The 25,812-nt window shown below is 35.4% G+C and overlaps 3 protein-coding genes across 7 annotated transcripts; 1 reads left to right on the top strand and 2 right to left on the bottom strand.

The window, feature by feature from the left end:
- The first annotated feature begins 1,150 nt into the window (after nt 1–1,150).
- On the top strand, nt 1,151–2,141 carry LOC109150251 (ras-related protein RABA6b). Its single transcript, XM_019298172.1, has 2 exons — nt 1,151–1,476; nt 1,548–2,141. Exons 1-2 carry the CDS (start codon nt 1,256–1,258, stop codon nt 2,008–2,010), a joined length of 684 nt encoding a protein of 227 aa, XP_019153717.1. The 5' UTR covers nt 1,151–1,255; the 3' UTR covers nt 2,011–2,141.
- On the bottom strand, nt 1,741–4,619 carry LOC109150249. Of its 4 annotated transcripts, none has more exons than XR_002049120.1 (11): nt 4,420–4,619; nt 4,263–4,332; nt 3,969–4,036; nt 3,820–3,881; nt 3,599–3,680; nt 3,241–3,474; nt 2,886–3,014; nt 2,738–2,799; nt 2,548–2,661; nt 2,202–2,334; nt 1,741–1,827 (listed from the first exon to the last, which is right to left on the bottom strand). XR_002049120.1 is itself a non-coding variant. In XM_019298170.1 (10 exons), the coding sequence occupies exons 1-10, from the start codon at nt 4,468–4,470 to the stop codon at nt 2,286–2,288; spliced, it is 921 nt and encodes a 306-aa protein (XP_019153715.1). In that variant the 5' UTR covers nt 4,471–4,619; the 3' UTR covers nt 2,114–2,285. The 4 variants fall into 4 exon arrangements, 2 of the variants coding, with proteins under 2 accessions (XP_019153715.1, XP_019153716.1); XR_002049119.1 differs by lacking the exon at nt 1,741–1,827 and adding an exon at nt 2,130–2,186 and having other exon boundaries at nt 2,223–2,334; XM_019298170.1 differs by lacking the exon at nt 1,741–1,827 and having other exon boundaries at nt 2,114–2,334.
- Nucleotides 4,620–5,968: 1,349 nt separating this feature from the next.
- Nucleotides 5,969–25,112, bottom strand: LOC109150246 (protein VASP homolog). Of its 2 annotated transcripts, XM_019298167.1 has the most exons (6): nt 25,107–25,112; nt 22,261–22,263; nt 10,992–11,196; nt 9,898–10,866; nt 6,790–6,870; nt 5,969–6,445 (listed from the first exon to the last, which is right to left on the bottom strand). In XM_019298167.1, the coding sequence occupies exons 3-6, from the start codon at nt 11,124–11,126 to the stop codon at nt 6,305–6,307; spliced, it is 1,326 nt and encodes a 441-aa protein (XP_019153712.1). In that variant the 5' UTR covers nt 11,127–11,196; nt 22,261–22,263; nt 25,107–25,112; the 3' UTR covers nt 5,969–6,304. The 2 variants fall into 2 exon arrangements, with proteins under 2 accessions (XP_019153712.1, XP_019153711.1); XM_019298166.1 differs by lacking the exons at nt 22,261–22,263; nt 25,107–25,112 and having other exon boundaries at nt 10,992–11,343.
- Between the last annotated feature and the right edge of the window lie 700 nt (nt 25,113–25,812).

Below are 25,812 nucleotides of genomic sequence, written 5' to 3'. Positions count from 1 at the left end.
AAAAGCAATTAATAGGATGAATTGCCTCGATTTATTGTCGAAGCCGTAAACTGTTACAATCACTCCAATTACAATTCATCCAAATGACCCTCCTAAGAGCAAGTAATCTGATGTTAAATAAAATTTGTATTACTAAAGATTTTATGGAAATAATGTCATGTTAGTAAAATATAGCTAACCAGCAATCATTCAGTCCCTCACATGGAAGCAGTGAATGAGTATCTACCCATTTTTGTCGACACATCTTCTGTTTCATGGTCCTTGTAACTTTTACTCCTAGTACAGAGTGGGTTAATTTTGGTGTATCATATCATGTTTTACAGTACTTCTAGATTTTACCAACAACTCCCTGGATTTTAAGATTTTAATCAACAAGGACTCAAAAAAAAAATAATAATGAAAATAGAGATTACATCTGATCTCCTCACCTACAGTCAGTCAAATCCCAACAATTTTCTGGTTAAAGAATAGGATTACTAATCATCATCAGTCTCTTCTCTTTAACCTTAAGCCATCTATTACCATTTGACAATTGAAATAGCTTTGGGCCCCTCTGCTAATATGACAGACTGGTGACAAGAAACTCAGATCAACCACAGCAATGATTGACACACGGAAGCATTTGGTTGGGCAGTTGGGGGGTAATGCAGTGGGGCGGTTGTCACTGAGAGAGTAGTTAACAAAGTGGTGTCTACCTAATTTAAAAATCTGTGTTTAAGCTAATAATTATTCATTAGAAACAAAACAGGGCCTTTCCTAGACATACTCAAAGAATTCCTATAGTGTCTTTATTTATTTATTTTTTTTTTTTTGTGCTTTAAACCACAAGGTGGTCTGGGTCTTTCTCTGTCCGTTTAACGGTTCAGATCCACCTAACTAATCCCCGTTTGTTTCAGGAGGCACAGGAGCTGGCCCAAAGGAAATCGTCACTTGTGAAAATCGAATCTGAGTTATCCCAAAATTCTCCACCACAAAGAGAGTTTATTTGCCACTTGAGCTACCCTGTTTGGTTAGTGTCTTTATCAATGATATCACATGGTGGACACTCAATGGACTGTCTAAGCCATTTCCAAAGGTGGCCTTCATGAACTCATACTTAACCATTTATGTATGTGATCATAGCATAAAGCCCATGCCTCCCTTAGCTTCTTCTTCTTCTTTTTCTCTTCTTTTTTGTATTTTCCTTTCCACCATATTTAGATCAAAGGGTAAATATATATATTATTGTAAGGATTGAGTTTTGTTGGGAAGTAATATGGGTGCAGATTCATTTGATGAAGAGTGTGATTATCTGTTCAAGGCAGTACTGATTGGTGACTCAGCTGTGGGGAAATCCAATCTGCTCTCAAGATTTGCAAAGGATGATTTCCAGTTGGATTCTAAGCCCACCATAGGTGTGGAGTTTGCTTACAAGAATATTAAGGTGGGGGATAAGGTTGTGAAGGCTCAGATATGGGACACTGCTGGTCAAGAAAGGTAGGTATTTACTATACAAACCTCATTTTCTTGGATGGATTTTTACCTAAAGAATTAAGAATGTTTTACAGATTCAGAGCGATCACGAGTTCATACTACCGGGGAGCTCTGGGGGCGCTGCTAGTGTATGACATAACTCGCAGGGCGACATTCGAGAACGTAAGAAAATGGCTGGTGGAACTGAAGGAGTTTGGGAGTTCAGAAATGGTGGTGGTTCTGGTTGGCAACAAATCGGACCTGGGAAATTCAAGACAAGTTAAGACGGAAGACGGGCAGAGGGTTGCTGAGTTAGAGGGTCTGTTATTCCTCGAAACGTCTGCAATGGAGAATCTGAATGTGGAAGAGGCATTCCTGCAGATGATCACAAAGATTCATGAAATTATGAGCCATAAAAGCTTGGATGCTAAGATGAATGAAGAACCAAACACCACTCATACTCACCTTCTGCAGGGGAAAAAGGAGATCATTAACATTCATGAAATCACTTCACCAACTAAACACCCTCTTCCTAATCCTAATTGCTGTCTATACTGAACTCAACTATCTATTTTTCGTTATGAATTTTTGTTTGTCCTCACTAGTGTCTGTGTTTTTCTTCCAAGCCTCAAACTTATGTAATTCATGAACCCTTTTTCAACATGAAATATATAATAGATTGCAGGAAACAATATATATCCTTGAATTGTGGTTGCCACTTAAAGGTGTGATTGATTGTCAATACATACTTTTGGCATAAGCTATGACTATCTGTCAGTCTTTGTTAATACAGAAAAAAGAATCATTCATAATACATCAAGTCCATAAACCACTCAACTCATCTTCATCTCCGCATCATTCCCTCCATAGCTTGTTCTACAGCTTGCAGAAAAACGAAACCATAAGGCGAGTAGGTAGGTACATACAGGCGTTAGGATCAAGCGCTTACCACTTACTCTAAAAGTTATAACTAGTAACGAAAGCGCAAATTTATTTCCTAATTTTCGAGAGCCAGGGTGCTAGACTTGGCCTTTTACTGGCCTCCGCCCAATAGTAGGTAACAAGAATTGAATCCCAGTGAAAGTAAGTGCTTACCAGCTCAGTTCTTGAGGTAGATTCCGGCTATACAAAGGAAATTCGAAGAGGAACACCGTTTTGAACCACTGGGGCAGGTTCCCATATACTGCAGGTGGCAGCAGAATGAGTGGGCTGAAAAAAACACTTCACTGTTAATTCAAGCTATAAATAAATTTAACACATTGTGGCAGAAAACAGAAGACCAGACCTTGTTTCTCTCTTATAGGACAGATATGCAGGGAGATTTCCATACTTCTTATCTGCAGATTCCTGTATGGGAGGGAGGGGGTTCAGATGTTAAAGGAATAAAGATTATGCCACCATGCTACTATAACAAGAAAATGGACAAGAAGTACCTCGAGCAATGGTAAACCACTAACAAAAAGCAGCAACAAGGTAATAAAAACCGGACTAAACACAACAAGCCATTCGGCGCCTTTTAACACAGGAGTAGAAGCCACGAAAATTCCCCACCAGAGAACAATCTGAACACAAGCGCAATGGGCATCAAGAAACTTTAATATGAAACTCAGCAAAACTAGTAGCTTCTTTTATATTGGAGAAAAAAGTCGAGTTCTATACCACACTACAAAGAAAACATGGGCCCTGTTTGGTAAATGGCTGTTAGCTGATAGCTGTTAGCTAATTGGGTTAATTAGAAGGTATAACTAGTTGATAATATTAGCTGATTGTAGAATGGTCTAATCTCACCTCACCAAAGTAGTTTGGATGACGAGAGTACTTCCAAACTCCAACATCACACCATTTTCCCCTATTTTCGGGAGAATTTTTGAATGCCAACTTCTGTTGGTCAGCAGTAACCTCAACTATAATCCCGAAAGCCCACATAAGCCAGCCAATGATGTCTCTAGCTTGAAGAGATGGTTGATTGTCACTTGCATTGACAACCGTTAAAGGTAAACTCACAGTCCACACCCAGATTGCCTGTAAGAACAACAAATCACTGCTAAGTGGAATAGAGAAAAATTAAAGTCATTCTGTAACCACCAAACATCTATCAAATAGAGGTAAAGTTAGATTTGCAGTGACAAAGTGGGAATAAAATAACCTGAAATGTCCAAAATATTGCCAATCTTCCTAGCTGATCCCGCTTTCCATCAAAACGTCGGTCCTCCCCCCACTGCATTATCCTGAGAAAAAGCAAAGATCCGAAACCTTAAGCCTATGTTCTGCAGAGTTTATTCAAACTTATTGCATCAGACCGGACCAATATCCATTTGAAACAGAACAACAACGATAACAATAACAAAATTGATCAGGTGTCCTTGCCTTATTAACAGAAAGAGTCCAAGCCGAAGACCCCATATCACTACTAGCACAGACAAAATCACCTGAAAGATAAAACTGATGATTCATCACTCATCAATCATTGACATAAGACTATCTGTCTGTCTGTCTAGAAACATGTATATTCCTACCTGCCGAAAATGCCATGAACCCTTCAGAGCCAAGGTCAATATGGCAAGTATAACAAAATTTGTGCTTCCTGTTAAAATCCAGAAAAAAACAGCTTTTTATATCATCTAAATTCCAGCATTCAACATATTTGCTTGGTCAAAATCCACGCCAAAAGCAGTAAACGGCACATAGTTTGCTACGCCAAATAGATGAATATAAAGAGAGGGACATGGAAAATTCACCCTTCGCAAGGGGTAAAAGAAAAATGCGAGCTTTACTGTAAATAACCCAAGAAAAGAGAATAATCCCAGTACCTGCAAAGTCAGTGACTTTATCGAATTTGAGAAGAGCCGTGACTATGAAGAAGATGAATTGATAAACCACCTATCAAGAAAATTAAACAACCACCCATTAATGCTATCCCACTTCCAGTATCCATAATAATATACTTATCTCTGGAAAGCTGCTTACGGTAACAATGGCAGTTATGGCGAAGAAATGGGAGTCGATAACGGTGCCCATGATAATCTGCTTCGGAAATCACAACACAACTCCTTTTTAGCTCTATCTGGTCTGGGCGGGCAAGACAGAACAGGATAACGTTACGATAAAAGTCATACGAATGCTTTCCTTTGTACTTGGTGTCAAAGGTGTCGTTGAAGGAACTTTACTCCGCTTCTAAAATATGTGGCTGAGGTTTAGGCCAACGTTGTTGGGTACTACAATTCTACAAACCACACTTTTCCACGTTGTTTCTTGCATTTTACTCCAACTTACTAATACTAATATAAGGAGGAGAAAATTTCAATTTTGGTCACATGACTATAGGGGCATTGTTAATTTCAACATTTGACTTTTAAAAGTATCAATTTAGTACCTTGACTATATAATTTCTGTCAATTTACCTTGACTTGTAAATTGATGGTCAAATTTGGCCGGAAAAATTTAATCCAACATTTAGTATAGAAAGGATCAAAAGAAGATTTTGCCCCTCAGATTATAGACTAAATGTTTGATTAAATTTTTCCGACCAAATTTGACTATCAATTCGACCAGAGTGACCAAAATTGACAAAAATTACATAGTCAAGATACTAAATTGACACTTTTGAAAGTCAGGTGCTGAAATTGACAATGCCCTTATAGTCATATGACCAAAATTAAAATTTTCTCTATAAGGAATATTAATTTAAGAGAAAAGTTAATATCATTTGAGGTTCTCTAATTATAATTTTGATACGTTTAATTCTAATTTTTAAATATAATCCTTAAATTTTAAAGTTAATTATTTGTGATTTTTAACTTTTAAATTTTAAATCCTTCTGAAAGGACCAAAATTGATTAAAATTTAATGGTTGACATAAAAGTAGAAAGATTATGTGAGATTAATTTGAAAATTTAGGTTAAAAGTTTTGGAGTAAACATGACGGCACTATACTTGGAGGACCTAGTTGGGATTCACTCTTTAGAAAAAATTGCAAATCATTTCCTTTATTAAATGGTGGTGGTTGCGGTTGTATGATGGTGGTGATGGTGGAGGGGGTGGCGGCGGCGGTATTGGTAATTGTGGTAGTGAGATAGTGGTGATGGTGTGGTGTTGGTGGTGGTAGTGGTGTTGGTGTAAAAGTTGGAAAATGACTTCTCCAAAAAAAGAAGGGAAGTCATTTTCCTCCCAAACAAGCCTATTTACAAAGTCAATGGAAAATGATTTCTGTTGACTTGATTTTCCAAGCACATCCAAACACAAGAAACAAGAAATTATTTTTCGGGTTTCCAAACCCACCCTTAATACCGCAAATATAACTGAAAAATCAAAAGTAAAATTTTCTCAGTAATTTATTATTAATTTTTAAACATAATTCCTCTTTTTTTTTTTTTTTGAATAAATATAATTCCTCTTTTTCATTCAACCGAAATCAATAAAAAAATACTTCTAAAAATATAATTAATATTGTTGAGGATAATAGTCTTGACCTTCAAACCACGCCAAATCAATTACAAACTCTATGAATCTAAGGTTCATAGTCAAAACAAGACTAAATCTGCTCTTGATATATAGTCTCAAATCTGAGGATATTCTTTAACAAAACACAACAATGGACACAACATGGTACATACACAAAAGAGAGCAATTTCAATTTGAACCTACACATTACAAGTTCCAGTTCCAGTTCCAGGTGACAGTCACTAAAAGATACAAACTAAGCCTTCAATTCTAAGCACCTTTATTAACAAATTAGCTAAGCTAAATCTTCCATATCTCTCCCTCCTCTCTCTGCAAATACCACAATAATTTAAACAATGTCAATGCTAACCGACCTCCATCCAAGTTCCTACATCTTTCTTAGCTTCTCTTCTTAAACGGGTACGGGGGTTGGGGGTTGGACTGGATTTACACCATTTGCTGCAAACTCTTCCAGATCCTGCAACGCTGCCATTGCCGTTTCACTGTTCAGGCATGGTCTTAGAACACTCGCAGTTTCCTTTATTCTTGATTTCTGCCAAATAACCAATGTGCATATATTAATAATAATAATAATTGTTGAGATTAACAAGAAATAGAAACAATAATAATGGCAGAAAGGTAAAAAAGACAAGATTTACGTGGTTCGGCATGTGCCTATGTCCACGGGAGTGAAACTATTCTTATATTCACATGGTGATAGTGGTGACACAACCCTTAGGGATACGACCGATATATTTATAGGCATCTAATCCCTATATGAGACAAACACAACAAATCTCCACCTTGGCAAATATGCTCTCTAGGAGAAAAGATAACTCAACAATAATGGACATAAGTAGATGCGTAATTAAAAACGTTTCCTGGTATTTGACTTACAAGCTGTTCGAGTTTTCCCTGTAGATCCTGTAAAGTTAAGTGTTGGGAATCAGGAGCATTGGGTGCTGCGAATACTGCAATCTGAAACCCAAAATTTTGAAACATACAAAACAAATGAGAAAATTTGAACTTTGATGGTTGAATTACAAAAAGCCAGAAAATTATCAAAGCAGTTGCAATGAGAAAGAGAAAAGTAAGATGTGAAAAGATTACAACACCAAAGCAATATTAAGCACTCAAAGGGAGTGGAAAGGAAAGACGGCTGCTAATTTTCACATCAATATGGTAACTAAAAGCAAAATAAATTTCTATCAATTTCCTTCCTCGAGTGAAATGAGACCACTTAAAATCTTAATCGAGACATTGATGAATTAACACGGTACAAACATTATGGATGGAATCATGACAAAGCTAAATCATTAAGGATAAAAACAAAATTACTCAGATGAGATGCAATATATTCTACTTTTCATAAAGCATAAACTTAAGAAAACATGCAGACAAGAAAGCATCTATCTTAGACTCAACAGCTTCAAGCTCATCTTGAGGGTTCTAGATCAACTAAGTTACATTAGCTCAAAGTAGGCTCAGGCTCCACTGCCAATTAAATTTTGTTACAGACAATCTACTTCAATGTTATAGAGCCTTTAATGAAAAGTCAAACTCCAGATAAAATTTAACTACCGCTTACTGACAATCTACTTCTAGTCTTCTACTTTAGAGTAAAAGAGCCTTTAATAAAAAGACAAACCTCCTCTACATCATATAGTCATATAGAAATAATAGGATTCTTTTTTCAAACAAGAAATAATAGGATTAAAACCTTAGGAACACAAAATGATTCTAAATCTATAATAAATGGGAGTAAATTTTACTAATATATGATAAAGAAATTTTCTAAGTCATCTAGAAAAGATTTAGTGTTAAAACCTTAAATGTTAAAATGTCTTCCCCTATTATATAGAGTGAGTCTTCTGTGAGACCGTCTCACATATCCTTATTTGTGAGACGGATCGGGTCATAATAAAAATGTAATACTTATGCTGGAAAATATAATACTAATCAAGTTTGTTACTTATAAGGAAAAGTGTAATACTTATAAGGAAAAATGTAATACTTTCAAAAAAAGTATAATATTTAAGGTTGAATAGTTACTTATGAGAAAAAATGTAATACTAATTATAGATAAATTGTTTAATTGTTACTTATGAGAGAAAGTGTAATAATGACGAAAAATGTGATACTTTTGATGAAAAATATAATACTTTTAAATCAAAATGTAATATTAAGAGTTGAAGAATTATTTATAATGAAAAATGTAATACATATATGGGAAAATGTAATACTTATCAAAAATCCGACCCTTCTCACGGATCTCATCCGTGAGATGGTCTCATAGGAGAATTTGCCTATCATATATGTACCTTTCAAGAACTTAGAAGATAAACACAATTAGAGTTTCAAATAACAGATCTAACAAAGAATTAATTCCAACTCCAGGTATATTCATAAAATAGATTATATTAGCATTCTTTATGGTCTAATTTTTAACATGAGAAAAAAATTATTCACAATCTATTTTCTAACAATAATCTACTGCGGTTTTATTTTGGACAAATATCAAAGCTTTACATGATAACAATTGATGAATAAGGGGTTCCTTATTTTTCAAAATTGAATTAAGAGATTTACAGATTTATTATTCTAGATTCTAATTTTTTTATTTTAAATGAATATCAATCTAGTTTTGCTTCTTTAATTCAATTATGCATCGTATTTAGAAAATTAGTTTATTCAAATTTTAATTAACTAACAAAAAATAATTGAATACACTAAACTTTTCTTATAATTTTTTAGTACTTTAAAAATGAAGTTGGATGTAATATTGGGTAATAAATAACATAAGTGCATGCTATGTAATTTAATATTACGAAATATGTATAAATTTTGTCATTATAAATTTATAATTTGTTAATTTTCTAAAGTAATATATATTTCTTTTATAAACTAATTTGAGCCCAAATATGAAATTATTAAATTGTATCATATTTAAATTTAAATTCAATAAAAACAAACCAGATCCAACAATTGGGATTTAGATATGCTAACAATTGACCTAACCTAAACCTCAACTATTTGGTCCTCTCTCACTGAAACTCCTAGTTAAGCTACTGACAATAACTATTTTTCCTTTTTACTAACAACCTGGTACCAAATCAAAGGAGCTGAACTACCCCCTATATTGAAGCATGTGCTCCATCTAAACTAAAAGGCTCTGATACCAAATTGAAGCATGTACTTCATCTCAACTAAAAGCCTAAGCTATTAGTGTAACAAAAAAAAAAATGTGATCTTTTTCTAGCTTTATTGCCTTTATATAATTTTCATCTCTCCTAATCTTTACTCATATTGCAGTCAGTCAACCCAGCAACATTTTTATATAAACTTTCGAGTTATGTAATGAGTTTTACTACATTTTTCCCCTTAAATTTACCTCCTAAACTTTTTTCCCACCCAAGGATTTTTACATAAAATTGTATCTAATTCCAAAACGTTCTTGTTAGTTAATGCAATCAACTAGTTACCATGGAATTTGGTTGACCATCGTTTCAGCATTCCATAAACTGGAATCTATAGAAGCATCTTACACGGGAGTTCACTTAGCATATTCTTGGTGCAAAGAAATCCTTAATGTCTTGTTATTTGAATATTACTCCATACATCTCATTTCAGCTATCCGGTTCAGTTAGTGAAAAACTTTATCGTGCCATAATTATATTTACCATCCAACAATTCGACACCACAAAAATCGCCTAAATTTTAAAAGTACACAAACTATATCAAAAATTTATTAAACACACGAGTTAGATTTAAATGTTATAACAAAATTGGAATAGTAAATATGATATGTTAAGGTCAATCAAAATATCAACTTTGAAATGAGTGATAACTGTGAATATTGCATCAATTTATAATGGATCAAGAATTGAACACTGTAACACAAACATCAAAATATGAACTTTCAAGGCATGCAGAGAACTGTGCAGCATAACGCATCAACTTAAAATCAATCATAAACAATTATCAGCAAAATTGAAACTGTTTTACCTTTCTGGGTCGTCCAAGTGGCTTTCCGCTAAGCTTTCTGGGCTTCTTGACCCCATGAGCACTAGACCTTGGAGGTCGTCCTCTTGGCTTTGGTGCTGGTAGCAGATCATCTGCATATTTCCTAGGAGGCCTTCCTCGCCTTTTAGGCATTGGGACTACCCCATTTGAGGCAGCAGCATTATTCCCAGGAAGGGCATCATTGTCAGTAATTGGCACAATCACCAACCCGCCGGCACTGTCAAGCTGAGCATTCTTGGCGGGCCGTCCTCGTGGCCTCCCAAGCTTCATAGCAATTGTAGTAGCACTCGCCTTGGGTCGTCCTCTAGGCTTCCCTGTTGCAGTAGAAATGTTTTTCTTGGGGCGGCCTCTTGGCCTTCCAGACACGGTTGTCACTCCTAGCGGAGCTGCTGCAGGGCCTTTGTCTTCAGAAATGACCCTCTTTGGACGACCGGGGCGCCTCTTAGTCGCCGGAGGGGAAGCAGTTGGCTGAGGAGGAGGAGTACCCGGAGGCGCATCCACCAACCCAAGAGAAGCAAACACAGATTCCGGCCCAATCCCGGCACTGTTCTGGACCTCCGGAACAACAAAGGGCTGGAACTGAGGCATAGATGGTTGGTGGAAATGGAGCTGAGGCGGGTGTTGAAGCTGGAACTGGCCCATAGAATCCTCCGGCTGAAACTGGAACTCCGGCTGCTCAAGATTGGGCTTGGGAGGCCGACCGGGCCTCCTTTTCGGGCTGAGAGCATTTCCAGCGGGGTCGGGCTGCGACTGAGTCAGAGATCTAGGGAGCGCATAAGAGTGCTTCACCATAACAAGCTCACCGGAGTTCTTCAACCGCTTAAGGTGCTGAGTCAACAAGGCCGAGTGATTGGGCGGAAGGTCCGAGTAGACTCGCTCTATATACTTAGCTATAGCTTGTCTACTCGACCCATCCTTCTCCTTTAACGCCGTTATGGCCGCCGTTATCATCTGCAAAACCCAAACAAACCCAGTAAATTAAAATCTCCACACAAAACAAAACAAAACAAAACATTTCTTATTTATTTAGCAACAGAACAGAAGAGCCATGACGGAGCAGAAAGAAACAAACAAACCTCAGAGTAAGGAGGATGGTTATGGGTGGGCAAGAGGACAGGGATGGGGGTAGCAACCTGAGCTATGCGAGCAGCGGCGAGAGACGGCGGTTCCACGGCTTCCATCGGCGGCGGGGGTGGTGGAAGTGGGTCCATCACTGTGCATATGTGGGTGGAATTAACGAGGGAAAGAAAGCAACAACAGTAGAAAGAAGAGGGTTTTGGTGTGATGTTGAGGTGGAGTTGGGGGATTTAGGGATTGGGAAGAAGAGAGAGAAAGATAATTGGACCGTTGAGGCTGACAAACGGCAGGCAGAGCTGAAAACGGATGGGATAAGTGGCCTCTTTTTAGGTTGGGCTGTCTTTATGTGGAGTAGTAATTGCTGTAATACAGATGGTAATTTAAACCTCTTACAAATATGTCATGTCATTTCTAATCTAAAAACATTATAAATTTCAATTCAGGTTATATCCCTAGTTTATGTTCATTTTTTTTGTTAAATTTTTTTGTACTATATGCTACAAATGTTGTATTAAATAATTTTTTTAAAAAAATATTTTTGCTATTATAACTTCTGTTATCTTTTCATATTATTATTACCGTGTACATGCATATACAATATTTTTTCTTACATCCTTCACTGGTAAATTTGAATTCATTTAAGTTTTAATTAAAATATTACCATAGATATATTTAGTAATTTATTATTTCTATAATTCTTAACTCAATAATAGTAATATGAATTATACAATTATATATATATATATATATATATATATATATATATATATATATATATATATATATACACACTATTATTTTAAAAAAATTAATATAACTATAATTTTAATATTTAATTTTAATATTGGCCATATATTTTTTGCGCATCGCGCATATAAAATACTAGTTTGAATTATAAATGGTGTAATATTGCTCCTCAATCTTTATATATATTATTCTTCTCTTGAATTATTAGTAGTGTAAATGTGGTTACACGTTTTTCCTGTTCAACGATCATATTTTTTTCCTCTATTTTTCTTTCTTCATTTATTCTCCTTCCACGGTTTCTCTTTCTTTCTATTAGGGGAAGATCAATATATGTTACGTTTTGAAAAATTGAAGGACAACATTTACATCACTAATAATTTAGGAATGACATTGATAATTGATATATTTGTGAGGGCATAAACTACAATTTTTCCTATATAATAATATATATTATTAATAAAAACAAAATCTCGCTTTTACAACTTCCCTCTCAAACTACCTCTCAAACTATTACTATATAGAATCAAATAATTATTATGGTAATTAACCTAATAATTATATGAATATTAGTATAATGGACTAAACATTATTATGGTAATTAAGCTAATAATTACCATAATAATAGTATAATTACAATTAAACATGGACCGTTGGATTTTTTTTTAATAATTATTACAATTAATTTTTTGATAATCTATATATATATATATTTTTATATACTTAAAGTATAATTCTATGAGAACAAAATAAATTATCATTCATATTCTTCGTGTAATTACTATGGTAGTTTTATGGTAATTTCTATCTATATATTTCTTTATACTGAAGGTATAAAAGTATAATTGCATAATATCAGTATAATTACCTAATAATTTTTATGGTAATTAAGAAATTAATTGCACAAGTATTAATACAATTGACTAATAATTTTGTGTTAATTAAGCTAATAAATATACTAATATTAGTATAATTACAATTAAACACGGGTAGCTGAAATTCTTTACAAAAATAATTAATTTTTTGATTTTATATATATATATATATATATATATATATATATATATATATATATATATATATATATATATATATATATATATATATCCTTGATCACATGCAGTCATAGTCTCCCGTGCAGTTATGCAGATATATTAGAACCGTAGGATAAGCTAAGATCAAACAGCTGGAAATCGATGAAGAAGAGAAATTACGCGGTGGCAATTTCGTAATTTCTTGCACCGTGTATATTTTGATGGTGCATTTTTAAGTGCTAGCGTGTGGTGCATTTTTAAGTGCTTTGTGGTTCATTTTTTAGTTCCAAATGCTTCCACTTTAGCTCAAAATCTTTCAAAACACTCAAATGCACTCATTAGTCCTTATACCTCAATTAAACCATTTTATGTCATTTTCCATCCAAATCAAGCACGAAGAACTCCAATTAAGCACAAAGCAACCCCAAAATGACCCATAGAAAGATGCATGGCACTTATCAATCATCCATACACACTTGGATTGGGATGAGTTCTTTCTCCCTATCCACCTTCTCTTCCAAGTAAATCCTCAAATGCATTGCATTGACAAATTCAACTAAGCTCAAACGTAGCATATCATTTCCAAAGGTTAGACCTTGTTCCACTTCTTGGAATAGGCTTTCTCTTTCCACATTCCTTGTCTTTTCTTCATTCCTTTCTTCTTCATCAACCTCCTCTTTTCCTTCTTTGACCTCATGATATTCTCCTTTATGTTCTTCCTTGACCTCCTCAACAACTATGTCTTCTATGTCCTTATCTTCGAATTGTTTTTTCACATATTTTCTTTACAAGGACATCTTTTTTCAATTCTCCTTCAATCCTCTCCCCAATATCCATTTCTAATGCATCCCCTTTCAATCCATCCTCAACTTCCAAAACTTCCCCAATCCTTTAAATCATATCATTAACACACTTATCAACACAGTCAATAACACAATTATCAACATTGCAATTAACAACACAATTAGTATCTAGAAACAACTCATTTAATTCATGCTCTTTACAATTGGTATCATTCCCACAATCATCCACACATTCAAATTAAGATTCAAGTGGACATGATTCCTCAAAGCTTTCAAATACCTTTTTGGCCTTAGCAACTTGGTTCTCCAAATCTTTAATTGCGTTTTGCCTCAATGTAGTCGAGGACGAAGTCCGTAGAAGCTGTCTCGCCTCTGTTGTCGCCGATTCTGTTGAAGTCCACGTACAGAGCTAAAGAAACAAAATAAGAATGGACAATTATGTTAAACAAAGTTTTGAGATGCTGAAAATAATAAAAATTAAAGACATAGTTGGGCCAACTAAACCAAGTAATAACTAAGATATCATTTATTCACTTATACAATCCTAATAACCACAAATGTTTAATCATAACCATTAAACTTAATTCTTGAATAATTAACATATTAGTATAAAACATAAAATAAAATTCAAAAATAAAAATAATGTTAAATAAATAAAACTAATTTCTTATTATAATCAACCTAAATTAATTATCAAAATAGTACTTATCAAAATTCTCACACTAATCATTTTGCTTGTCCTCAAGCAAAAACATTATTCAAGAAAAACATAAATATATAAAAGCGCATTACACTTCATGAACATTGATCTCAAACACATTATAAATAATTAACTAGCAGTTTATTAAAAAAATGAAGTAAACTAAATAATCAAGCCCTGGTATATCACTCATCACTCACAAGTGTTTGAAGGGTGTGTGAATTTCACTCAAATCAATTCCTATAGAAATGTTCTACCATAGGCTTGCATATTTTCTCATTCTCTACTACAAGATAACATGAATGACTAAATCATAAGGACTTTCTCCAAGATTGTAATGGGGCTTAGGGAAAAGATAGGAAATATTTATGAAATAGTTCAAAAAGCCTTCAAAGTTAGAGGAGCAAAAATTGAATGAACATAACCAAAATAAAGCTCAAATGAACCAAATCTCTCTTGTTATTTTGATAGTTTAACTCCAACCAAATTAACTATCTCATTCCCATAAGACCATAAACAATCCATACTTTATTCAACATTAATTAATAATAATAAAATAAAAAATGATAATAATTCTTTTTCTTTCTTTTTCTCTTTGCTAGCTTCCGTCTCCTTTTTCAATGTGTTTTCCCTTCTTTTCATTTCTTTTTTTTTTTCTTTTCGTATTTTTATTCTTTTATAATTGATTTCTTTGCTCTTTTTTTTGTTTTGTTTTGTTTTTATTTTGTTTTGTTTCGAAAAAAAAAAAGAAGACAATTTTCTTTTATTGGTGCACAACTCGAGAAATTTAGCATACCGAGAAATTTGTTTAATATCATCAAGTAAAGGAATATTTACCTCAACCTTTCAAAATGTCTCAATAATTTATTTTTCTTCTTCAGCCTTCTTGAATTTTGCCAATCTACTAGGAAAAGGTGGAGGAATTACCAAAGCCTTCGGGTGCTCTCCAATAAGTTTTTGATCATTTTGAGGCTGAGAAACTTCTTTTTCCATTCCCTCATCTTGATTGGGTGTTTTTCTCACTTGAGTAGGTTCTAACAGCTCTTTTCCACTTTTCAATGTAGTTTCACTTACATTTTGCTTTGGGTTCACCACAGTTTCAGATGACAATTTACCTTGAGACTCCAATCTACCCACGGTAGATGCTAGCTGGCTCATCTGACTTTCCAAGTGTTGAATACTTGTTCTTGTTTCTTGCTGAAATTGTTGTTTGTTAGTAGCAAGTGACTTAACAATATCTTCCAATGACATACCTGAATTAGAAGATGACTGTTGTGAAGATGAAACTTGTTGTTGTGGAATAGGCTGATATTGTTGACATTGTGGGCGTGCTTTATAGCTGAAATTCGGATGATCCCTCCATCCTGGGTTGTATGTATTTAGGGATTATAATTCCTTTGGGGTGGTCCCAGAAATCCCCCAACCGCATTGACATCCTCACAAGTGTTGTATTCAAGCGTCGGGCACATATTAGTTGGATGGCTAGTAACAGCACAAATCCCACAAGTTTTTACTTGTTGCACATTTCCTACAACCAACTGTAGAACAAGAGTAGTTAATTGAGACAATTTGTTTTCAAGGGAAGACAATTTGTTCTCAAGCTTCACGAGGAGTTTTGTTCACTATAACACCTCCACTAGCTGTATCCATCATCTTTCTCTCCATGGGAAGCAATCCTTCGTAGAAGTATTGAATGAGGAGTTGTTCAGAAACTCCATGTTGGGGGCAACTTGCACACAGTTGCTTGAAGCGTTCCCAGTACTCGTTGAGAGTCTCTATGTCTCTTTGCTGGATGCCACATATTTCTCTTCTAATGTTGGCAGCTCGTGATGCTGGAAAAAACTTTTCAAGAAACAATCTTACCATTTCATTCCATGTGGTTATTAAGCCTAAAGAAAGGTAAAATAACCAATCATTTGCTCTATCGGCTAATGAGAATGGGAAAACACGCAATTTAATCTGCTACTCCATCACTCCTTGCGATTTCAAGCTTGAACACACCACGTGGAACTCTTTTAGATGCTTGTGAGGATCTTCATTCTCGAGGCCACGAAAGGCCAGAAGTAATTGAATCAAACCTGACCTTAATTCAAACCCAACCTCTAAGGCAGGATGTTGAATACAAAGTGATTGTTGATTCACATTTGGTGCAGAAAGCTCCCTTAAAGTCCTTTGTTCTTCAGCCATTGCTTGCTCTACTTCGAAATCGCAACAAGAGGCAGTTGATTCAATTGTGGTATTTAATTGAAGAGATGTTGATTAAATGACTTGATTTTTGCGCAATTTAGTCCCCTTCCTCAACCTTTTAGCAGTCTTTTAGATCTCAGGATCGTATTGCAACTGACCTGTACGAGAGGAACGTGGCATAAAAATAAATGTATTTGACACCAATCCCCGACAACGGCGCCAAAAATTTGGTGAGTGTCGAATCCAACAAATAATAAATTACCACTCTTATTAATTGCAATAGTGATGAGTAAGGTCGTACCCAGAGAGATTGGTTAGACTTATTTTTAACAAAAGACTTGAACAAGAATGAGACAAGAATTGAAACTTAAATAACAACAATAAAATGGCAAATAGCATCAAATATCAAATAATAATAATAATCAATAGCAACTAGTATCCAACCCAAGACATAATATCAATTTAATTCTAACAAGATAGTTCATCGATTTTCAAGACAAAATTACTTACTCTTACCAAATTGGTTATGGTTATTAACAAGCTCTAACAACCTATCTCTCCTTACTTTGTCAGTAATCAAAACATGTTCTTTGATTACTTTCCTAGCTAATAAACAATCCTAAACAAGCTCTTAGGATTTAATTTACTAACAGCATTAAAAAAAATTAGAAAGACTACCAATTCTAGCCAACAAACTTGCAAGCTCGGTTCATTTAAACTAGATTATACATCTTCATAACATAGATTGAAAATCTCTTTTGTAATCAACTATATTATTTTACCTCTAAGGTTTAGAACACTTAAACAATTACGGATTCAAGCATTCTAAATGGCAATTTACTGGATTGAAAATTGAACAACGGATCCTTTTGTACAATTAATCAAAGCTGTAATATCAAGATAATAGAAGACATGTAAATAAATAATAAGAAGTAAAGATAAATTAAGCTAAATAAATCTCACTGGTCTTGAAGAATCAAATATCAATAAGCCTTGAATTGAAAAATTAGAATTTAGCAGTACATTGCAGGGAGTGCTTACAAACTAAATAAAATTATTCTATGAAAACTGATTGTGCTCTACTGAAAAATTCGGCCTTATTTATACTAGTTTAGGCTCCCTAATTTGCTCAAAATCATCCTACTTTTTCTCACATTCACAAAAAAATTCAATCTCCTCAACCACATAAAATTTGAAAAATAAATAATATTAATTTTCCTAACCATAGAAGATTAACAAAGCAGGCTATAGTTGCTCTCTGCTTCAATTTGACTTCGGTTGTTCATAGTTGTAGACGGAGTATTCGTGGTTGCCGATCGGTTGCAGCAGTTCGTAGATGAAGTTCATAGAAGTTGTCTCGCCTTTCGCAAAAATCATTCGATCATGGAATCCTTCATCGCAACAGATCGCGGACGAAATCTTTAACTCGCAGCAATTCATGGACGAAGTTCGTAAAAGCTGTCTCGCCTCTATTATCGCCGATTCTGCTGAAGTGTACGTATAGAGCTAAAGAAACAAAATAAGAATGGACAATTATGTTAAACAAAGTTTTGGGTTGCTGAAAATATAAAACAATTAAAGACTTAGTTGGGCCAACTAAACCAAGTAATAACTAAGCCCATCTCTTATTCTCTTATACAATCCTAGTAACCCAAAGTATTTAATCATAATGATAAGTGCCAAAGACACTTAGCTTTAAGGTCTATTAGGGGTGTGATTTGAGCTTAATTATGATCCTTTGTGCACCATTTTTGAGTCATCTAAGCTATATTGTGTATTATGCTTTAAATTACCACCGCACTTTGTGTTTTTATGAATTGTAGGAAGATTTGAGCTAAAAGAAGGCATGGTGGCACATTCCAGAGCAAAGCAAGACGAGGAAACATTCCGGAGCCAAGCTGAGAAGGAGCAACGCACGTTGCACGTGTGTTGAGATGAAACAGAAACATCAATGCACGCCCAATGTGCGTTAGACAAACGTGCAGAACGGTTAAGTGACCAGCCAACGCACGTTGGCCGGGTGTTGGGCGCGCATTGGAACGTCACTTATGGGAGGAAGCTATTTAAGTGACTAAAGTAGATTAGAATAGAGAGTTCTTGGAGTTCTTTTAGTTTTTTAGAAGTTAGATTTCAGATTTTAGAGTGAGAAACATTTCAATTCCTAGCTCTACCTTCTCTCTAGCTTAGTGAAGATCAATTGAAGGAGGAGATTGACACTCTTCAAATTCAAGAGATCAACAATTGTATTTCAATTTGGTAAACTCTTTAGTTTAGCATTTTCAATTGTTTGTTTGATTTCATAGTTGCAATTTCATTTTCTTATGGCTATGTGTGACTAGTTTAGCTAGGGTTTGAATTGTGATGTTTTGATTCATGATGTCAATGTGACTTAATTCTTATATTAGGAGGTGAATGTTGCTATGCTTTGAAAATCTAGTTGTTGTGGATTGTTTTGTATTGCATCCTAGGAGCTAGGCCACCTCCTAGGGTTGTGCTAAGTGTGAAGCTTCTATCCTTGACATTTCCTAGCCTAATGATCTATGTTAGGAAGGATTTGTAGGCAAGGTATTTGAGTAAAGGTCATAAAGACTTTAAGAGCCCAAAATGGCAGTTCTATTGTCTATTATGGCAAGTCCTAGTAGTTGAAGAATGAAAGGACATAAGCACGTTCCCTAGATTCGAGCATAGACACATTCACGCACCTATGGCTAATGATCCTAATTGTATCGTGAACAAAGCTAGCAATTCAACCCTACTTTTATTCCATTGTTTAATTAATTGTTTTAATTGTTTGTTTGCCTTGTTGCTACAACCATGACATATTTCGTGACACTACCTCAAACTCACACAAATCTATTTCTCTAAACTAATAACATGAAGCTTCTCCAATTTGTCATCCCGAGAGAATGATAAGATCCGTGATTCATCCCACACTTGTTTGACAAAAACGAAAGAAGAAAGTGTGTGCCACATAACCATTAAACTTAATTATTGAATAATTAACATATTAGTACAAAACATAAAATAAAGTTCAAAAATAAATATAATGTTAAATAAATAAAACTAATTTATTATAATAATCAACCTAAATTAAATATAAAAATAGTACTTATCATGTAGTAATCTCTTAGTGGAGGTCGTGCTTCAATTCTTGTCTAAAGTTTTCCACGTTTTGCTTGAGTTCTTGCATGAGCCTCAACACCTTGTCTTCAAAAGTCTCTTGAGGCTCCCATCCATGATCTTGTTGTGGTTGCCCCCAACCTTCTACTTGCCAATCTTGCATATGAAAGTGTTGAGTGTAGGGGGGGGGGGGGGGGGGGGTAATAGTGGTAAGGTTTAGTGTAGTGAGGAGCACTTGAGTAGGAGGAAGAAAATCTTTCTTGTTGGTGGTAAGAATTTGGGTAAAATGGATAGTTGTATTGGTCATGAACATATGACGAATGTGAAGGATAATGATGGTTTGGAGAGGGGGGGGGGGGGGGGGGGAAGATAGTGTTAGTGCTCATGAACATATGGATGTGTGAGGAGTAGTGATGGTGTGGCGGGTAAGGGTTGTAAGAATAGGTTCTTCGAGGGTGAGGATGTGATGGCATGTGGTATTCCTCCTCTAGAGGTGGGTAAGAATCATACGATGGACCTCATCATATCCTCCACCTTCGTACCTAGAATACTTTTCAAACCATTCCTACAATCACAAAATAAGCAATTGTATGCACCTAAAAGTAGTTGCGTGTGAGTTGTGAGTACTCAAAAGATAAGCACCGGTAATAAGCACTAAAATGAAATGAAATGCAAGACAAACACCCAAATGAAAAACACAATGCAATGTATTCTTGTTTTGATAACATTTGAAAATAAAAATGAATGCAGAGCAAACAACCAAATGGAAAAACACAATGCAATTGCAATAAAGAAAGTAAATGCAAGGAAAGTAAGCCATGAAAGTAATTGAAACAACAAAAATCAAATGTAAGTAAAGGAAAGAGCTGACCTAGTCTCCTTTGCCAAAACACATGCTCATGTCAACCAATATATCACCCTAATTAACACCCGTTGCCATCCCCAGCAACAACACTATTTTGACAACCGTAATATGCGTGGGGTAGAAAGAAGGTTGGTGAAGGTGGCTTCCCCGGGATGTAGTATGTCACGGATGATAAATAGGAGTGAATAGTGTGTGACTAAGCACAAGGGTGGAGAGGCACCAATAAGCTAGGTCTCAAAGCTAGGAAGTTGATCATCAAGTAACAAAGTTGCAAGAACAAGTAAAAGATAAAGCAAGTAAACTAGCATGAACACAAGCAAGTAAAATCAAGGGGAATGGAGGGGATTGGATCAAGCTTTCCTTGTTTAGATGCAATGAAGAGTATAAAGTGGGAATTGACACAATGCATTGAATTGTAATCCTTGGAAGACATGTTGAGTAATTCGAGTTCTACTTGTGTAGCAACTTTATTTACTCAAGACATTTTATCGAATACCTTTTGTCCAAGCCTTCTTCCGAGCTCCACCTTCCGGTGTGAGGTGGGAATTTCAAGTGGAGAGGCTAGCATGCAGTCCCAATTCCTTGGCAACTGCACACTTTCAAGATCTCTTACATAGTGTGGCCATCACTACACAAGAGTCTACCCAACGTCCACACCCAACAAAGATACTTATCCATCAATCATATTATCTCAATTCCTCTAAGCAACTCAAGCCATTTATACATCATCACAAGGCAAGCTTAATCCAATTCTTAGAATTCTAGCCACAAATTGTCACATATGCATAACTAGGGTGAAAGATGAATGAACACATAATTAATCACAAGTAATACAATTGAAAGCAAGTAAAGATTAGAGTAGAGATCATCTAGTCTGAATCTTCATCCATTGATCTTGAATCTCCCTCAAGGAAGTAGATACAATGTGTCAAGTTGAAATCTAACCCTAGTGAGAGTTCTAAGATTTAAAGTACAAATTAAAATATCTCTGCAAAATGGAAGTTTAATTGAACTCTATACTCTCTACATCCCTTAGGCATATATATAGCCTTCGATCCTTCATTAATGCTGATTTACATAACTTTTTTCACGAGCTCTTTCATGTGTGTGGATCAGTTCATGCAACTTTTTGCCTTTCTCAACATGGCCATTTCCACGCTCGTGATTATGCTCATGCAAGGCCCTGAAGATGTCCGAATTAGCCTTTGTGGTCTTCAAGAAAATTGTAGCCCTTTGAGTTGCCGTTGCAATTAGGGCTGGATTTCGGACTGTGCAACAACACATGGCCTCAAATTTTAGAGGGCCCAATATTTAAATTTTACCTAGCTAGTTAAGACATTAAAACAAAATAAAATTGGCAAATAATCTTAAAAGACTCCATGGAAAAAAGGTAGAAATGTGTTTCTATGATGTTTCATCTTCGAGGTTGAAGGTTTGAACCTTGTTTGCTCCAACCTTGCGCACATCTTCCATTTTTTTTATCATTTGCCTTTTTTTATTCTTTGCGTACAACATTATTATTATTTTTATTATTATTGTTATAATTGTAATTTATTCAATAAAATGTCTTTTGTCTTTCTCTTTGCGCACATAAACATTCTACCACCTTATTATTATTATTAGAAAAAACTACGGTATTGGTTTTAAAGATTGCGCTTTTTGTAGGGCCTCATTTATTTACAAGAACGGGACCACAAAAATCTATAAACCGGCCTTGGTTGCAATGCCACTTGAATCATTTAAATTGGACACTCCTAGCTCAATACATGATTAAAATACCAAACTGTCACCGAAATGCCCTTGAAATGACATTATTTTCTTGTATTTCACAAATGTAACCACAATTAGTCTTTGTTCCTAATTTTAATCAAAATAAGTTATTCCTAATAGGCTCAAAGGACTCTAATTATAGCACAATATGCCTCAAAAATTACCCCACATAAACATAACATCTTTGACACTTATCAATCAAGAAATTAATCACGGGTAAGAAATAACCCTAGTATTAACATACCTTAAACATTAATAAGGATGGACTAAATCATTGATAAAACACATATAATTCAATACGACAATAACAATTTGTATATTTCAACAAATGCAAGACAACATCCAAACAGACAAATATAGGGTCATTAATCTGTCAAAATCCATAAAAACAAAATTATCCAGCATAGCTGTTACAACACCAGTACTAACACCCAAAAACCATAACAGTAACCATAGTGGGTACCAAAATGATACACTGTCAAATTAGCAATAACAAATAGCATACCACTACCCAAAAAAAAGTTCTTACCATCTCATAACAAGGCACACAAAACACAACCAAATTTCCTATTTTGTGTCTTTATTAATCACAACATCCTTGTTCCTCTTTGAGGGCATGATGCAATGTCTGGTAGAGATGAATTGCAATTCCTTTCTTGTTTAATTCCAATAAGTTAAAAATTTCAAAGTTTGGTTTGAGGTATTGCAATTCTATGGAATTAGAATTTCTCAAATTTAAGGCACAATTAGGGCCCATCAATAATAAAGTTATAAGACATCAAAACCTTTGCTACATGCTCATCCCACACGGTACACTTAATTCACACCCTACCATACAAACATATTTAAAAAGACAAATTGTAAAGGTCCACAGTTAGTTTTTTTTTTTTTTTTTTTTTTTTTTTTTTTTTTTTTTTTTTTTTTTTTTTAAGTACTAAGGGTCTATAGTTTGTTATTAAACCTACAAAGTCTCTATAGTTTAAAATCATTATCATTCTAAATTTTCAGAACATTAAATATTCCAATCACAATAATCAACAATAATAGACAAAATATAAACAAAATATCAAAATGATATTTGGATCAATTTAACATTAACATAAAGTACATTATATTTAATGCACATATTATAAACATGTTTAACATTGTTAAAAAAAATAATACACAGATTATAAACAAATAGTTACTTATAACCCGTTAACATTTTAGATAACATTAAAACTATAATAAACAATTATCTATGTTAAAGACATGTGTGGCTGATATATTTTGTTTATGTATTTTGTTCTAATTTAGCTCCTGTAGAATAGCTATTAGACTAGTTGTTACAACTCCCAGCTACCTTCTCTCATTTGTACAACTATTTATAGCTATTTGTGTTTCATCAATAGTATTTACCAGTTCGTAATCTTAACATGGTATCCAGAGCCTAAATCTCCTATGAAAGAATTATCATTGTTTTCCCTCATCTTTCTATTTCCTTGCTTCCTTCTTGATCAATGGCGTCCACTACCTCTGCTACTACTATAGCCACCACTGAAGTCATTCAGCAACATGCTCCCACACACTTACCCATTGAACTCACTCCTACGAATTTCGCAGTGTGGCGCCGACAAGTTCACGCTATTCTTGTTGGACTTAATCTCCTAGGATACGTTGACGGTTCCACTAAGGAACCAGCCAAGTTCACTGATCCTGCTAACACTGTCGCCAACCCGAATCATTTAGTTTGGTATCGTCAAGACCAAACTATTGTTATCGCACTTCTTGGAAGTTGTACTGACACAATCCAGCAGGTCATCTCCTCGGCCACAACAGCCCGTGATGCATGGCAACGTCTCATTGCCAGTTACGCTAGTTTCTCTCGATGATGCATCATTGCCCTCAAGGCAAATCTCACCACAAACCCAAAGGTTCTCGGTCCATTACGGCGTACCTCAGTGACATGCGAGCCATTGCTGATGACCTTGCTCTAGCTCAGTGTCCAGTAACTGATGAAGATTTGATCATGTATATATTGACTCAGCTTGGAGAAGAGTACAACTCCATTACCTCTGCAGTCTGCATTCGTGAAACGCCCATCTCGTTGGGTGGGCTGGCGGATGTTCTAACTGACCGTGAACGCCAGTTAAAGGCCGCTGATGATACACACCTGTTGGCAACAACTAATGCCACTTAGCAAACCTCATTTCCCCGGAATAACCAGTAATCGAACTATAGTCGGAAGTCTCGCAACAATACTGCTAATTCCGGCACCAACCGTTCGGCTTGGCAACAATGGGGGACTAATCGACTTACTGTTATATGCAAATTTTGTAACTTTACAGGTCATGAAAGAAAGGTGTGTCGCAAGCTGGCTAGGTTCCTAAAGGAACATAACGTTGTCACCACCCAGACGTCTACGTCCCCTACAACCCATTCTGCACAGGCATCTCCACCCTGGCTGTTTCATAGTGGAGCATCATATCACGCCATCCCTAGTGTTACGTAACTACAGACACTCTCCGAGTATAGTGGTCCTGATGAAATTTGCCTGGGTGACGGTAATTCCCTACAAATATCTCATATTGGTCGGTCTGTTATCCCTACTCCGTCTTCTGTTCTTACCTTAGAAAATGTCTTGCGTGTTCCTCAGTTGCACACTAACTTGGTTTCTGTATCCCAACTATGCAAGACTAATCGCGTGTCTGTTGAATTTTTTTATTCCCATTTTGTTGTCAAGGATCTTCGAACGGGGATTTCTCTATTGCGGGGAGTGAACAATAATGGTGTCTACTATGGTCCAGTCGCTTCTCACCCATCAGTACATGCTACGCAGTTGTCGAGTCTGTCTTAGTGGCACTAACAGCTTGGCCATCTGTCTAATTAGGTGTTGCAACTTGTGTTACAACGTTGTAATGTTCCAGTTTCTATGTCGTCTTTGCGACAATTCTATTGATCGCCCTGTAATATGCATAAAAGCCATAAATTGCCCTTCGTAAAAAATACCATAGTTAGTACTAAACCCATGCAATTAATCTATACTGATGTGTGGGGGCCAACTGAAAAATCTATTGATGAATTCCACTATTATGTAATCATTGTAGATCATTTTTCAAAATACATTTGGCTATACCCCATGAAGCGTAAGTCGGATGTGTTTTCCATATTTACTCAGTTCAAAAAATTAGTGGAAATTTTTTTAACCTTTCGATTATTTCCATTTACTCAGACAATGGGGAAGAATTTATAAAACTTGTACCATTTCTAAATGATCATGATATTTCTCATTTCATTACCCCACCACACACTCCTGAGCATAATGGTTTCACAGAGCGACGGGACAGGCATGTCGTCGAAATCGGCTTGTCTCTTCTTCAAACCGCGTCCTTGCCGTCCTCGTACTGGACCTTCGCCTTTCAGACAGCCGCCTATCTCATTAACCGGCTTCCAACACCGGTTTTAGGTAATCAATCTCCGGTTTATGTTTTGTTCCATCAGTTGCCTAACTATGATAAGTTACAACCCTTTGGCTGCCTGTGTTTCCCGTGGTTGCGCCCCTACAACACCAAGAAACTTCAACCAAAGTCACGCCCATGCGTCTTTCTTGGCTACTCA

Source organism: Ipomoea nil, unplaced genomic scaffold (genome assembly GCF_001879475.1).
Source record: "Ipomoea nil cultivar Tokyo-kokei standard unplaced genomic scaffold, Asagao_1.1 scaffold2219, whole genome shotgun sequence".
In the NCBI taxonomy this organism is placed as follows: domain Eukaryota; kingdom Viridiplantae; phylum Streptophyta; class Magnoliopsida; order Solanales; family Convolvulaceae; genus Ipomoea; species Ipomoea nil.
This window is presented reverse-complemented; position numbering and strand designations above follow the sequence as displayed.

Coding starts and splice junctions, on each gene's coding strand:
- LOC109150246 (XM_019298167.1), bottom strand. CDS start 11,126: ATGGACCCACTTCCACCACCCCCGCCGCCGATGGAAGCCGTGGAACCG. Junction 10,867..10,991: donor ACCATCCTCCTTACTCTGAG/GTTTGTTTGTTT, acceptor TGGGTTTTGCAG/ATGATAACGGCGGCCATAAC. Junction 6,871..9,897: donor CACTTGGACGACCCAGAAAG/GTAAAACAGTTT, acceptor TTTGGGTTTCAG/ATTGCAGTATTCGCAGCACC.
- LOC109150249 (XM_019298170.1), bottom strand. CDS start 4,470: ATGGGCACCGTTATCGACTCCCATTTCTTCGCCATAACTGCCATTGTT. Junction 3,882..3,968: donor GTTCATGGCATTTTCGGCAG/GTAGGAATATAC, acceptor TTTATCTTTCAG/GTGATTTTGTCTGTGCTAGT. Junction 3,475..3,598: donor CAATATTTTGGACATTTCAG/GTTATTTTATTC, acceptor TTGTTCTTACAG/GCAATCTGGGTGTGGACTGT.
- LOC109150251 (XM_019298172.1), top strand. CDS start 1,256: ATGGGTGCAGATTCATTTGATGAAGAGTGTGATTATCTGTTCAAGGCA. Junction 1,477..1,547: donor GACACTGCTGGTCAAGAAAG/GTAGGTATTTAC, acceptor AATGTTTTACAG/ATTCAGAGCGATCACGAGTT.